Raw genomic sequence first — 12,858 nt, 5'->3', positions numbered from 1 at the left:
TCTGCAGATGGGCGAATCATTTTTCCAGAAGCCTATTTAGTGTTCCAGTTGTTTTGAAATGCTCCTTGGTCTGTTAAAACTGTGGCTTTAAATCTCAGTGATGAATATGAACCTCTCAGTTTAACTGCTTGTTGCATCTTTGTGTTTTTTATGACTCGCAGGAAGCAAAACCAGTTTTGACTCTGAACTTTACCAGCTATTTCCAGTGCATGTGAGCAGTTTTTGACTGCGGATAAGTGGTAGACCTAGACTAGAAAGCAGTGGTTTGCCAAGTTAAACATTTGAAATGCTGCAGAAGTGGCCAGCTAGTGATGTTGCAACTACAAGAGGTAGTCTGGTGAATGGGAGGATATTGTATAGCTGGAGCATTGTTAACAGAGTTGTTAAATGAACTTTCAGGGGTAGAGGGAGCATTACTTGGATAGTAACATGTGATTGATGGCATTGTTCTAGCCACGGAGCTTGAGTTTCTCTTCAATCATGGTAGGAAGAAGTGTTGGCAAATGTATGTACTTTTAAACTAGACCTGCAGAGTCCACAATGAAGAACTACAAATAATACAAATTTTTGTAAAACTAAAGGTATTAGAAGAACATGCGCAAAGGACGAAGCTTCTTGCATGGTAAGGCGTAATTCTGGATGAGTAAATCATACGTTAACAGTGACCTAATGACCTGCAGAGTGTGAAATAGGTGGCCTGTAAGTCTCAGCGCTGGCACTTCCTGCTGACAGGACAGGGGATGACCCGTGACGATTGCCACATGCTGCGGAGCTTCCTTGTATTCGCTGCTGTTTGCATTCAGCTGTCAGTTTAGCTGCTCATTGTGCAAGCTGCATCTCGTGTGATTAAACTAATTATATCCAAAGCTGAAAAATAGTTTTGTTTTCTTTAGATAAAATGGCATTAATATATGATCTCTTCCCAAATTTTTTAACGTTGCATGTTGAGATTCGCCATTAAGGTCTGAAGTTTTTCACTGTTGTTGTTGTGATTATATGATGTGCCATGTATGTCCTTAACTACGTATTTATACACAAAGTTGATGTGGGGAGGGATTTGGTTATCTTTTATTATTTTTACAACACCTACATGTTTTTAGGAATTGAAAGTTACTAAGATAGTGATGCTTGGAAGAAACATTTGAGTGGGATTTGATGGTTAAAACATTGTCTTTGTGGTTAGACCGCAGTCATGTCTTCAGCAGAACGGTGCATAGCCCTGGAAGTCTGTCTGCCTGGTGAACATGCTGGAGGGTGAGACCTATGCTGTGCCGAGCCCCCCCCAGGATGGTTCCCAGTCCTGTGCCCGAGTGGCTTCTGTGCCTCTGAGCATCCCTGTGAGCTGTGTGGGGAGCACTGCTGTACCCCTGCCCTGCCAATAAGGGCAGAGGCTCCATCACCTTCCTGCTTGGATTTGAACCTTCAGGGTTTTTTATAGGGATGCTAAGAGCCAGCTTTTGAGAGAAGCACATCTCATCGAAGTTATTCTTGGATTGTAGTGCTCTTCGTCTTTAAGATAATGTGAATTATTCTTTGAGTATACATCAAAAACTTACCTTCCCTTTCACGTGTCGGTATTTTACCACACTGAATGTTTATTTTGCCTTTAGGTTAAACTGTTGTCTGTAAATGCCATAGTAAAAATATATTTTTCTCTTTTTTTCTCCAGAAATTTTATGAATAAGAATCAGAAGCCGGTGCTAACGGGCCAGCGGTTCAAAACTAGGAAGAGGGGTAGGTCACATTACATTTTTTACTTTATTTTCCTCTTTGTTAAAATGACTAGAAACAGGGCAGGTGGAATAACTGAAAGTTCAATACGATTAAGGTTTTTCTCCTCTTCAGCCATGTTCAGAGTGCAGATGTTATTTTTAACTAAGCTCTGTGAATTTTATTATTTTCGCTGTATATCTTAGGACTTTCTGTAAAATTTGGGTTTATTAGCTATTAAGTCTTGTAGAAGCCTCAGTTAAAAAAACAGATTCTAACTAAGTTTATAGTGTGTTTACATATGAGGAAGAAAACATTAGATGTTTGTTTCAGGTGTTTCTTAAAATGTCCTTTTCAACTAAGAAAGCAAAATATGAGCTTTTATTTAAAGGTTTTGTAATGAAAATTATCTGGGTTTTTTGGTTTTGATTTTTGTTTTTATTTCTTTGACTCAAATCAGTGCCATCTCTATAAATAAACCTTTCGCATCTAAAAAGCAATTCTCTCGCCTTCCTTCTCCATGAGGTGGTCAGATCATCTCATTGGCCCTGCTTTCTGTAACAATAGAGGTCAGAAAGCTCCTTTTTCACAAATATTTATTTCTGCTGTGTTAGTGTAGTTTGGTTTTTTTATTGTTAAAATGAAACAATTGCCGTTGCCTAAGTCCCGTTTTATTCATTGTGATACTGATTTTCTGTAAACATGACCAACACTGTCTTTCCTTATGTACAGTATTGCATCAATTTTTAAAGAAAGCTAAGTGGTGTTAATTATACTGATCATCCAGGTATTCTGTACAGCGAGTGTCATCCTAACATGCTTGCTCATACTATACTCAGAGTTCATTTGTCATGGTTTAGGTGTCTGAGATGAATGCCAAACACTTCGAGGCAGAGAGCAAAAATATATGTAATAAATGATTTATTTTTTTCAGAAAAAAAAAAAGTCTGGTTTGTGAAAAGAAGGCTTAGATTTGTTGTTGTTGCAATAGCAGGTTATTATAGCACACACAGGTAGGGTTCCTGTCTGTCATGTAACAGACTCTTTCCATCTTGACTTTCCTGTTTCTGATCAAAAGCTAACACCTGGTCTTAAAGTCTTGTGACAGAAAATGTAAATAAGAGCATTTTCTCAGTGTGGATGAGGGAAACAAAAAGAATTGGTAACCTTTCTCAGAAAATTACGAATTCTGTCACGAGTCTGAAGAGCTGAGTGAGTGTCTTAAGATCTAGGATGATCACGAAGCTTGGATGAGAATTGCAAAATAGTTTGTTTTCAGTCATGTTAAAAAGCAGTGCCAGCTTTCTCTCGTCTTTCCTCCCTTGCACACATCACATCCTCAATTCGTTTGACTGGTATGGTCTCTTAAAATGGAAAAAGTCCTTTCTATGATGCACCTGCAATGTTTGTAGCTATAACTAATTAAAAAAGGAAACCTGTATTGTTTGTAATTAAATGTCACAATGCTCCAGTAATTAGTGGGATTAACTTTCTGTCAGCATGGTCCAGAACATTATGCAGTAGGAGCTGTACACTGCATTAACTAGCAACAGCATAGATGTAGCTAGAGGAGTGGAATTAACAATCCTTAAAGAAATACCTCTGTCAGATCAACCAGTAAAAGCAATCAGATATGCATACTGCTGGATTGATCCAACGAATTATTCAGTCTAGGTCAGTCAGTTATGGTACATATGTTATTTGATAAAATTGTCTTAGAAAACGTTCTCTCTCTCATAAAGACTTTTTTCAGTCCATGTTTTGCACTGTATGTGGCATAATGGATCCTAATACAGATTTGGTCTTTGACTCCTATTTAATACAAGTAATCATTAGAATAAATAAAGAAATTTTATTTGTAATTCTGTGCCTACCTCTTGAATTTTTGTTACAGTGATTGGAAGTGGCACTAGATAACTCATTGACTACATGGAAGAAGGAAAAGACTTGGCGGGGTCTGGAAGATTGGGAGGATGTTTTTTTGTTTTTTTGAGAGATTACTTAAATGGGATTGGGGATATTAAATGGCTTTATAGAAATTTTAACATACAAACACTTCTTTATGTGCTTAAAGCATAAAATCTCTTCTTCAAATATGGTGGGATCCTGGTTGCCTTAATATTTGAGGATCCTGCTTAGAAAATTGTAGGTACCTGTTTTCTTTCTAGAGGCAGAGGGCTTGAGGAAAAGAAATGGCTTCCTAGCATGTTTATTCCCTTCTGTTTGTATATACTTTTTGTATCATACCAGTGTCACAGACTGTTATGTCTTGGACTTAGACTAGAAGATACTATTAGGTTTTTTTATGCTGACTTTCAGTATATCAGGGAGTCATGAAATTTCACCCAGGCAGGACAGAGTGCAGTGGCTGTGGTTTGACCATGGCATTTCAGTCATCGGAGACTATTCTGTTGTGTGTAACAGGCAGGCAGGTAGGGGGTCTGAAACGCGCAAATGCTGGGGGGAATGAGCTGGTTGAGAGATGACTGCTTGTTCTTACCGGTTGATTTGTGTCCCATGATACTCTTTTTCCCCTTCTGCAGCTTCCAGGAGCGCTGCCATCTGAGGAGACAGTGAGGTGCGACATGGCAGTCAGGCATCTCATAAAAATAATTGTCCATATGAAGTCTTATCACTGGTCAGCTAGCCGCAACTAATTGCTGAATGTGAACAATTCCTGAGCTTTCAGAGAGCAAAAAAGGAAGAACACAATTTTTTTTTTTCTTTAAAGGTTGAAAGTGTGCTTAGTGTCTAAAATACTTTTGAGAGAGGACTATGAAGGAGGAGCTTGTAAATCCCACTCCTTCCAGTTCTATCAGTTGACCTAATAAAAGGTATAAACCTTGCCTCCAGCATATATAGTGGCAGGCATTAAAATCACTTTAAAAAGATTTGAAGGAAGAAAAATGATGTTTTGAAGGGAAGAACCTTCTGAGTGAAGGAGGCATCTCACAGTTTCATATCAAGTTTTTAGCAATCTGGGCAAAGAAAACAGTTTGGTTAGTTCTTAGTATAATCTCTGTACCTGTTGAATAGTGCTTTTTTGGTGAGGGTCTGCACCCTGGTCACAACTGGCCGGTTGGCATCTGGCCAGTATTTGTTCTTATGGTGCAGATACATGGGATGTGGATTGTATTGACTGCATGCATACAAATTGAAGTCTTTGTGTGTTCTGAAATGGAAGAGGAAGAAGTAGGAGTAGCAAAAATGCCAGTACGTAGTAAGGAAAATTTATGTGTCCAGACAGTTGACAAATACCTACAGGACAAAAAGCTTCCCAAAGCATTAACAGGAACAAACAGTGCATATTTTTTAAAGTAAGCTGACAGGCAATACCTGAGACCCAAGTTTGTTCCCATGGTATAGATAACATAGAGTTAATATCTGCTAAAAAACTGGTCCAAAAAGGTGAATGGCAGCATAAAAAGAAGCTAAGCAAAAGGATGCGTATTACTTTCAGGAAGAAAATTATCTAGTAAAAAGTCAATATTAACAGCTTTACGTTAACATGAAGTCAGAAGAGGGCCCAAACAGGGCATCTCATTTTTCTTCCACAGAAATACAGTTGTGGGCCTTTTGTTGAGGAGTTAAGATTAATTCTTAAGGAGAGGGGTACAAGTGTACTTTGTGATTTCCTTAGAAGCAAAAGAAAGGAAATAAGGATCTGGGAACATGATGAAAATGAAAAGCTGTGTGTAGCACTGCTGCATTGGATATTGTATGTGTCACATCTGCAAGCTACACCTGCCTCCACTAGCCTGTGATTGAAACTGTGCTTCTTTAGTAATTGTGTACTTGACAGCTCAACATACTGTCACTACTTCTGGATGATGGCTTCTTACTCGCCCTGTTGTACTACGTCAGCATATTCCTCTTCAGTACGTTAGCTTGGTAGGAAAATGTTTCAATAAAATTCTAAATCATTTTTCATGCAATGAGTTCACCTCCTCTTCCTGTGTAAATTTTTCGATTGTGATAGACAAGAAAATAGTAGGGTACTCCAGATGAGAGGAGGACTTCTGGGGCAGGAGAAGAATCTCTTTAAAATAGCTAAGAAATATTAATCATGGTGTTTGTGTTTGTACTGAGCAGTGTGTACCCATGATACGAAGCATATAACACCTTTCAGTTTAGATGTAAACATCTTAAATTTTTTGACAAAATAAATTTGAAAAAGTAAAATAGGATTATTTTTTTAACTCCTCTCTTAAGACAGAACTCTGTCTTCTTACTGGTTAATGAGTCATCAAGCTTTTTTTTTTACCCTGCAAATAATAAGTACTTATTTGGTAACCCGAAAGAGAATAATTATACTCAGATACTTGTTTATGGGTGGAGCTGGGTTTCTTGTGCGCAAATAAAACTGCCTGAAGTACACATACTGAAGTACTTACTTCAGTAAAAGGCTTGTTTGTTTGTGGGTTGGTTGGTTTGTTGCTTGTTTTGGGTTGTTCTAGTACTTAAAGTTGGAAGAGAGCTGCAACTGAGTATTTGGTAACCGATGTGATAGCTCAGACGGGATTCCAGTGGTATGGTTCTCTGTAGGCATTTCCCCAGAGCAGAGACACATTCTTCAGTTTCCCCACTCGACCCTCTCTGGTTTGTCCACTTTGGGCATGCCCTGCAGATATGAGAGATGGTTACTCAAAACGGCAGACTCCAGATCTTCATCGCAGCTGAAAGTCGAGGTAACACAGCTGAGAGCCTGAATATCTCCAAGGTCTGGGGTGAAGTAAAAGCCTGGGAAGAAGTCGCTTGCAGTCCAGAGAAGGGGCATATTGAGTAGTTTATTGGATGACAAGAGTGTGGTAGAGGAGAAGCTAGGTTGGCACTATGGTTGTGTGCATCGCTTCAGGACGAGCTGGGGTTGGGAGCAGGTGGTTTCATGAGCATATATATGGGTATCCATGGAGTTGAGTAATCTTCAGCTTTGGTCTGAGGAGGTCAGATTTGGGGGATGGGGCAGCAAGCCACATGGAGATGCATAATAGAGTCAACAAGCCACTAAAAGCTAGGTGTAGCAGGGGATTTCTGGAAAATAAGGTGATGTTTCACTTTTTCCAGTGCTTCTGAGCGCTTGACAGACAGCCCTGGAGCTGCCATTGGCTGTGTGCTGCTAGGCTCCTTGGAAGGACCGGTTGACTAGTCCCCTGAACGTCCTAGTGGCCTGGGACACTGAGTGGAAGGGACTGCTTTGTGCGTTCCAGATACGATTGTTATGGGGGAAGGGGATGCATTGGAAGAGGGGGAGAACGTGCAAGTGATGCACTGAAGAGGGTAGAATGAGTGCACCCCAGGTACATGCAGGGGAACAAGAAGAGAGAGAAACTTTTCTATATTAGAAATAATAAAGCTAATAAAAGTAGGCATTGTGTGTAGAATAGTTATTTAATTGCCATAAGACTATGGTGGCAGGAGGAGAGAGATTGGGGGAAGAAAGGCCATTAGAAACCAAGGTCTTTTGCTTAACGACTGGGATAAAAAGCTGCACTGTGAGTTGCAGGGAAAGAAAACCTGTAGCCAGAGGATGTGTAAAGTCCAGAATCTCTTCTCCCAAAAAGTCTGCAAGAGTTGCAGCTGGCATGTTTCAGACTGCATTAGCAAATGTTTAGACAGGAATTTTACCAATCCTCATTCATCTTAGTAACTAAAAATCTCTGGATTTATCCTCTAGATGTAATATGTGCAGGTTTTTTAAGAAATTGCATCAACATTTGTGTCAGCAGGTGATAACAAACTACCTTTGCTTTTTGAGTGCCACAGAACAGCTCACAGTTTTGTTTCTGAAGTTCAGAGTTATTTTGACAGTAACAAGCATTTCATATGTGCCCTTATATAAAGCCAGGACTTGTTTTGTTAAGAAGCTTCAAGTGTCTGTGGTAAGCTGTTAACAGCCTGCAAGAAAAAGCAGCAGGAGGTATGGGTAAATCTACCTAGCTTTATCTGGAGGTTGCAGTTACATCTGTTGTGGCTAATGGCCTTGACATAGGGATGTTGTCTGGGGGTCAGGCTGTACCTTAATTGAGTTCAACCAGGGACAGCTGTAGAAAATGCAATGTGAGCGCTGCATTTCTGTGTTCCTAGTGCTGCTTAGGTCTGCGAATATGAAAGATAAATTCTTGGTTACACTGCGTTGCCTGGTCCTAAATGTTTACGCAAAAACTAGTTTTATTAATACCTTGATCTCCTCTTTTCCTGAAGACTTGTCTTTTTGAAAACATTTCAGATATGCGACTATAGTTCTTTAAAGAAAAATATCAAGTAATGAAAAATGGAGTGTTCCTACAGTGAGATTATGTACACATAACTGACATTCCCTTTACTCTGTTATCAGATTTAGCAATGCATAATGATATGCACATTCGATAATATCTTCAACAAGAGAAGTAAGAGTATGAAATTTGAAAACAATTTCAATATTTGCTTTTCCTCCCCTTTATTTATTTATTCCCATGTGTTTGTGTGTGTTTTGGTGTTGGGGGGATGAGGAGGAGAGGGAAGCAAGGGTAAACACTAAAATTTCCAGAGGCAATAAAAGCCAAACAAACAAACTTTTGGTGTGTTGACCAGAATGGGAAGAGTATGTTTAGGTGCCATGGTCATTTCAATTGCTGGCTGATATGGGATTTTAACAAAGTTTAAAAACTGACTCTCTCTCCTTTTCCTTCTCTTTTAACTCTGTTCCAGATGAAAAGGAGAAATTTGAACCCACAGTCTTCAGGGATACGATTGTCCAAGGCCTCAATGAAGCTGGGAGTGACCTGGAGGCTATAGCCAAGTTTCTGGACGCAACAGGCTCACGGCTTGATTATCGCCGCTATGCTGACACACTCTTTGATATTTTGGTAGCTGGCAGCATGCTAGGTAACTTGCAGTGTACCTGATACAGAATTTTGATGATGAGCCTTGCTTCTTTTAAGATGCTGTCTTCCTTTGCAAAGTGGAAATTATAAACTGTATTACAGTTTCACTTATCTAGATACTTCTTGCATCTCGTATCATAGCATTGTTTGTAGTGCAGTAATACCTAGGGACTTGATTGTGTGGGGCATTCTGCAAATATCACAGAAAGTGGATACTGCTCTGAGAAGCCTTCAGTCTCAGCTGAAACAGCACATAAATGCGACAGCAGAGAAAATGAGAGAGACGCTAACTAGGGGAAACAGGAATTTATTAGCATAAAAAGGTGTAATACAACACTCCAGGTTATTAGCTGTTGCAAAGCTTGCTTTGTAGACGTTGCAACAAAGGCTAGCTAAGAGGAGAAGTAAAGGATAATGAGGAGTGCTTTGTGGATGTTCATGGGACGTTTCTCCCAGGTGTCGGTGGCAGCTTGGGCAAAAACATGCCTTTCACCTTCCTCTGTATTTTGAGTAAGTTGGCTCTTTTTACTGGTCACGTTGGTTTGATTCCTGCTTCCTGCTCTTTGGTATGTAAGAAGAAAAGATGTTTTTGTAAGACTTGAGGTAATGCAGGAAACAAAAGCCAGTGGAAATATCTAGGAAAAAAGCTCTCAACAAAATAAGCCAAGAGAAGACTTTTGCAGCAGTGTTTTGAATGTTTACGTGGGCCTGGTAAGCATTAGAGGGGTTAGGAGGATGTTCCAAGTCCTCAGATTAGTAACAGAGTGCTAATACTTTTCTCTTTGGAAAGGATTTACATTATTGTGGTGTTTATAGTAGTAGTTAAAATATGCGCAAGGGTTATGCTCCAGCCCATACTTATTTGATAACACTCAGTGCTCTGAAAAACAGCTAAGATCCCTTAGTGTGAACTGAATCTCTCAGTCCTCTGAGGTCTGTGTGATCTAAGGTGCAGGATATCGGCCAGCTGTCCCTTCTGTCAGTTGCCACCGCAGCCTCGCAAAGCTTGGTCTCTCTCTGTTCCCCGCCTCTCCCCTGCTAGCTCTTACCCTTGCCTTTTGCCACTTGCCTCAGTGATACTAACATAAGACTTATTAGACTTATTAAATCTTATAATTACAGAGCATTCTCTAAAGTAAGAAATTGTTTCTTGCTTTTTTTTTTTTTTTTTTTTTTTTTTTTTTGCTTTCTTTCAGCTCCTGGAGGCACACGCATAGATGACAATGACAAGACGAAGATGACCAGCCACTGTGTATTTTTTGCAGATGAAGATCATGATGCCATCCGAAATTATGCTCAGGTCAGTAAAGGCATGGTTGATTACTGTTTTCTATTTATGTATCAAAAGGGATTACAGTGGAACATCTGCAGACTGTCTAGGCTGCAATAGGCTAGTTACAGGGCAATTGAAAATCCAGTTAACCAGTAATCTGCCCTAACCTATAAATTTTAGGTAAGAAAATAGGATGTCTAAAATAATCTGATCACAGCTGACAACACTTTCTTTTACAGAAAGTAGTCTTACTTATTTCAGTCTGCTGTTGGTTCAGTATATTTTTAGACACCATCCTTATTATTTTTGTTAACCTTTTCTGTATGCAGCCTGAAAGATTTGTATGAACATATTTTTAGAAACACATGAAGTATATGAATGACAAAAAATATAAAGTTCACGCCTCTAACCTTTAGTTGTATAACTAGTTAGGAACTGGGCATATATTCCAAAAGCTTTCATTTCTCCTATGTATGCGATATATAATTTTTTTTTTTTCAGGAATAAGGCTTGCACAAATAGGCCTATATGAAATTAACACAAAAAAGCAATGAAGCCTGAAACATTGAAGAGAAGCTAACGTTGCGTAACTCCTTAATGGAAGATCATAATTATATGAGAAAGTACAGTAAGAATTCTATTGAAAGTTCAAAGCCACCATGCAATTCTGGATACAAGTAGGATTGCATAAAAATGCAATACCATTGAAACTCCCATGTGTCAAAAGTTTATTGTTAATTGAGTAACATATTTATCTTTTTAAATAGCTAGTTATTATTGGGATGCTGGAGACAGTAAGTGAAAGCATAAAAGCCACTGTCCCTGCTAAGGTGTTGAGGGTGGTAAGTTGCTGAAAAGGTGCATGGTTGCTTTAAAGGGTGCTGGGATCAGAATCTGCATTGATAACAGATGTTTGCTTAATAGCAGAAAGCTCCTTTAAAAACACATCTTTGATAATCTGAAGAAGTGAAATAAACTTATTTCTGGAAAGGGAGTCAATGTATCTTGTGTATCGGCTTTATCATCTCTTAAAAACAGGGTATTCTGCTTCAGGGAAATCTCTGTTATTGGTGAGAGCATTGATTCTGTCTTCTTGAATTTTAATATTTTAGTGGTTTGATAATAAAAATTGGCAGTACCAGTCCTCCAAGGAGAAATTTAACTTTAAAGTAAAAGGTTGCATGTTGGAAAATGGAAAGGAAGGCTTCAGGATTTGAAGCAGTGGAGTTTTCAACGTGTTCTCTGCATTTCAAACCAAAAGCCACCAAAACAAGTCAACATTTTGTAGTTGATGCCTGAAGAGATATATCCTTTTATAGACCTCGCCAGTTTTTTTAATGCATAATGGGGAATGGAGCTCTTACTGTATTATGAAAAAGTGGAGTTAGGCTAAAATAGTGTTTAGAGCTTCCTGTCTTTTAGGTAATTACTTACTCTGACTCCCAAATGAACCAGTAGTGTGGCTATTTTATGAAGCGTACTTCTGTCCTTTACAGGGACTTATAAAAATATACAAAATTTTGTTTGGAAATATGAATAAGATGCTAGCTGACACTTTCGTCTTACACCTTATTTTGCACCTTATTAGAATTCTGTGTGTCTCTGCCTCTCAGCATGGCCACAACTTGATTTTCACTAGTTCTGAGTCAAAATAGTACCATTTAGGATGTTTGGATGTATTTTACGTTCTCTGAAAAGTGAATTGAAACTCTCTAAACTTAATTTCTCCCACCACCACCATCCAGCCTGACAATAATGTCATTTGTTCCCCACATAAACCTTTTCACCTGTGACAGTGAGTCATATGTTTTGTGCCCTTTGTACAGCAGTGAGACCAGTGCTTTGTTTATTTAATTTCTTATCTCTCCCTTCTTCCGTCTGAATGCACCCTGCACCTGTGCTGCTGCTGCTTTCATAATCTGTGGTTGCATGATGGGAAACAAACGGTGAAAACTGGAGAACGAGCGTTTCCAAGAACATACTTGTTGTAAAAGCTTTGTCAAATGTTCTTCCTCTTTCCCTGGCAGTAGTGTGTTTTGTTGGAAGCATTCATGTTAGTAGATTTGACAAAGATCCTGCATCTACTGAAGATGCCCAACAGTGCTACCTGACTGCCTCACTCCATCAGCTTACACCTGACAACTTCCCCAGAAGGCTGCATTACCAGGGGAAGGGTGCAGAGTTAACCTACTTCTCCTCCTCCTTTCCCCGCTTTTGATATGTGGATAGGGTGAAAAGTAGAGTAGGAATAAAATTTTGAGAAATAAGAAAAAGACGACTCTCAAACTGCAGTGAATTCTCTGATGCAAACATTGCTCTATGAAGCAAGAATTGCAAAACTTGTATTTTTCCACTTGTGAACAAACTAATAGAGAAGGGTGTTTTGTGGTCTGCCATGAGACAGACAACGCAACAGATAACTGCAGAAATATCATTCTGCTGGCTTCTTATTTCCTGGAAACAACGTCTAAAGGAAAACTGCGCAGTGGAATATTAGAGTATGAAAAGACAGCAGTGCTTCCTACTTTTTCTTTCCTGCTGTGGAGATAATGAAAAGAAAAAACTGTCTTATGGATTAGTCAAAGATATTCTTTATGGATTCAGTAGTGGCAGTCTTGTTTCCCTTTGCCTTTTTTGTGGTTGCAATTGTTACATATTTAAAGTTAATCTGTGTTTATCTTTAGGTCTTCAATAAACTTATCAGGAGATACAAATATCTGGAGAAAGCATTTGAAGATGAAATCAAAAAGGTAATGTTGGTGGCAGTCTCCTCTTGAGCGTTGATATTTTTTACCCTATGTCTAATATAATTGTATATGTACAAGTGTGGTACTGTTACGTATTTTATTTAGCTCTACTGGAAAAGAGAATGGAATCTACAGGTGGCAGCTTTAGTCGGTAGATTTAGCTCTGTGGGAATACTGCTGGCAGCACTTGGTGTAGAGTAATTCTGAATTAATGCTTCCTTTGGTTGCTTTGACCGAACTCACCTTCTTGTCCCAGGCTTTTTTG

General features: G+C 39.0%; 1 protein-coding gene across 3 annotated transcripts in view; it reads left to right on the top strand.

Annotated features, from left to right (window-relative positions):
• BZW2 (basic leucine zipper and W2 domains 2) overlaps positions 1 to 12,858 on the top strand; it is a 59,296-nt gene that overhangs the window by 20,720 nt on the left and 25,718 nt on the right. For all 3 annotated transcript variants that reach the window (XM_050915697.1, XM_050915695.1, XM_050915696.1), the window contains exons 2-5: positions 1,670 to 1,734; positions 8,398 to 8,574; positions 9,770 to 9,873; positions 12,531 to 12,596. In XM_050915697.1, coding sequence (XP_050771654.1) covers positions 1,677 to 1,734; positions 8,398 to 8,574; positions 9,770 to 9,873; positions 12,531 to 12,596 — 405 coding nt within the window. In that variant the 5' untranslated portion in view covers positions 1,670 to 1,676. The remainder of the gene's footprint in view (positions 1 to 1,669; positions 1,735 to 8,397; positions 8,575 to 9,769; positions 9,874 to 12,530; positions 12,597 to 12,858) is intronic.

The sequence above is a fragment of the Gymnogyps californianus genome, chromosome 2 (assembly GCF_018139145.2).
Source record: "Gymnogyps californianus isolate 813 chromosome 2, ASM1813914v2, whole genome shotgun sequence".
In the NCBI taxonomy this organism is placed as follows: Eukaryota; Metazoa; Chordata; class Aves; order Accipitriformes; family Cathartidae; genus Gymnogyps; species Gymnogyps californianus.
Note: the sequence above shows the minus strand (reverse complement) of the source record. Positions and strands in the feature narration are given on the sequence as shown.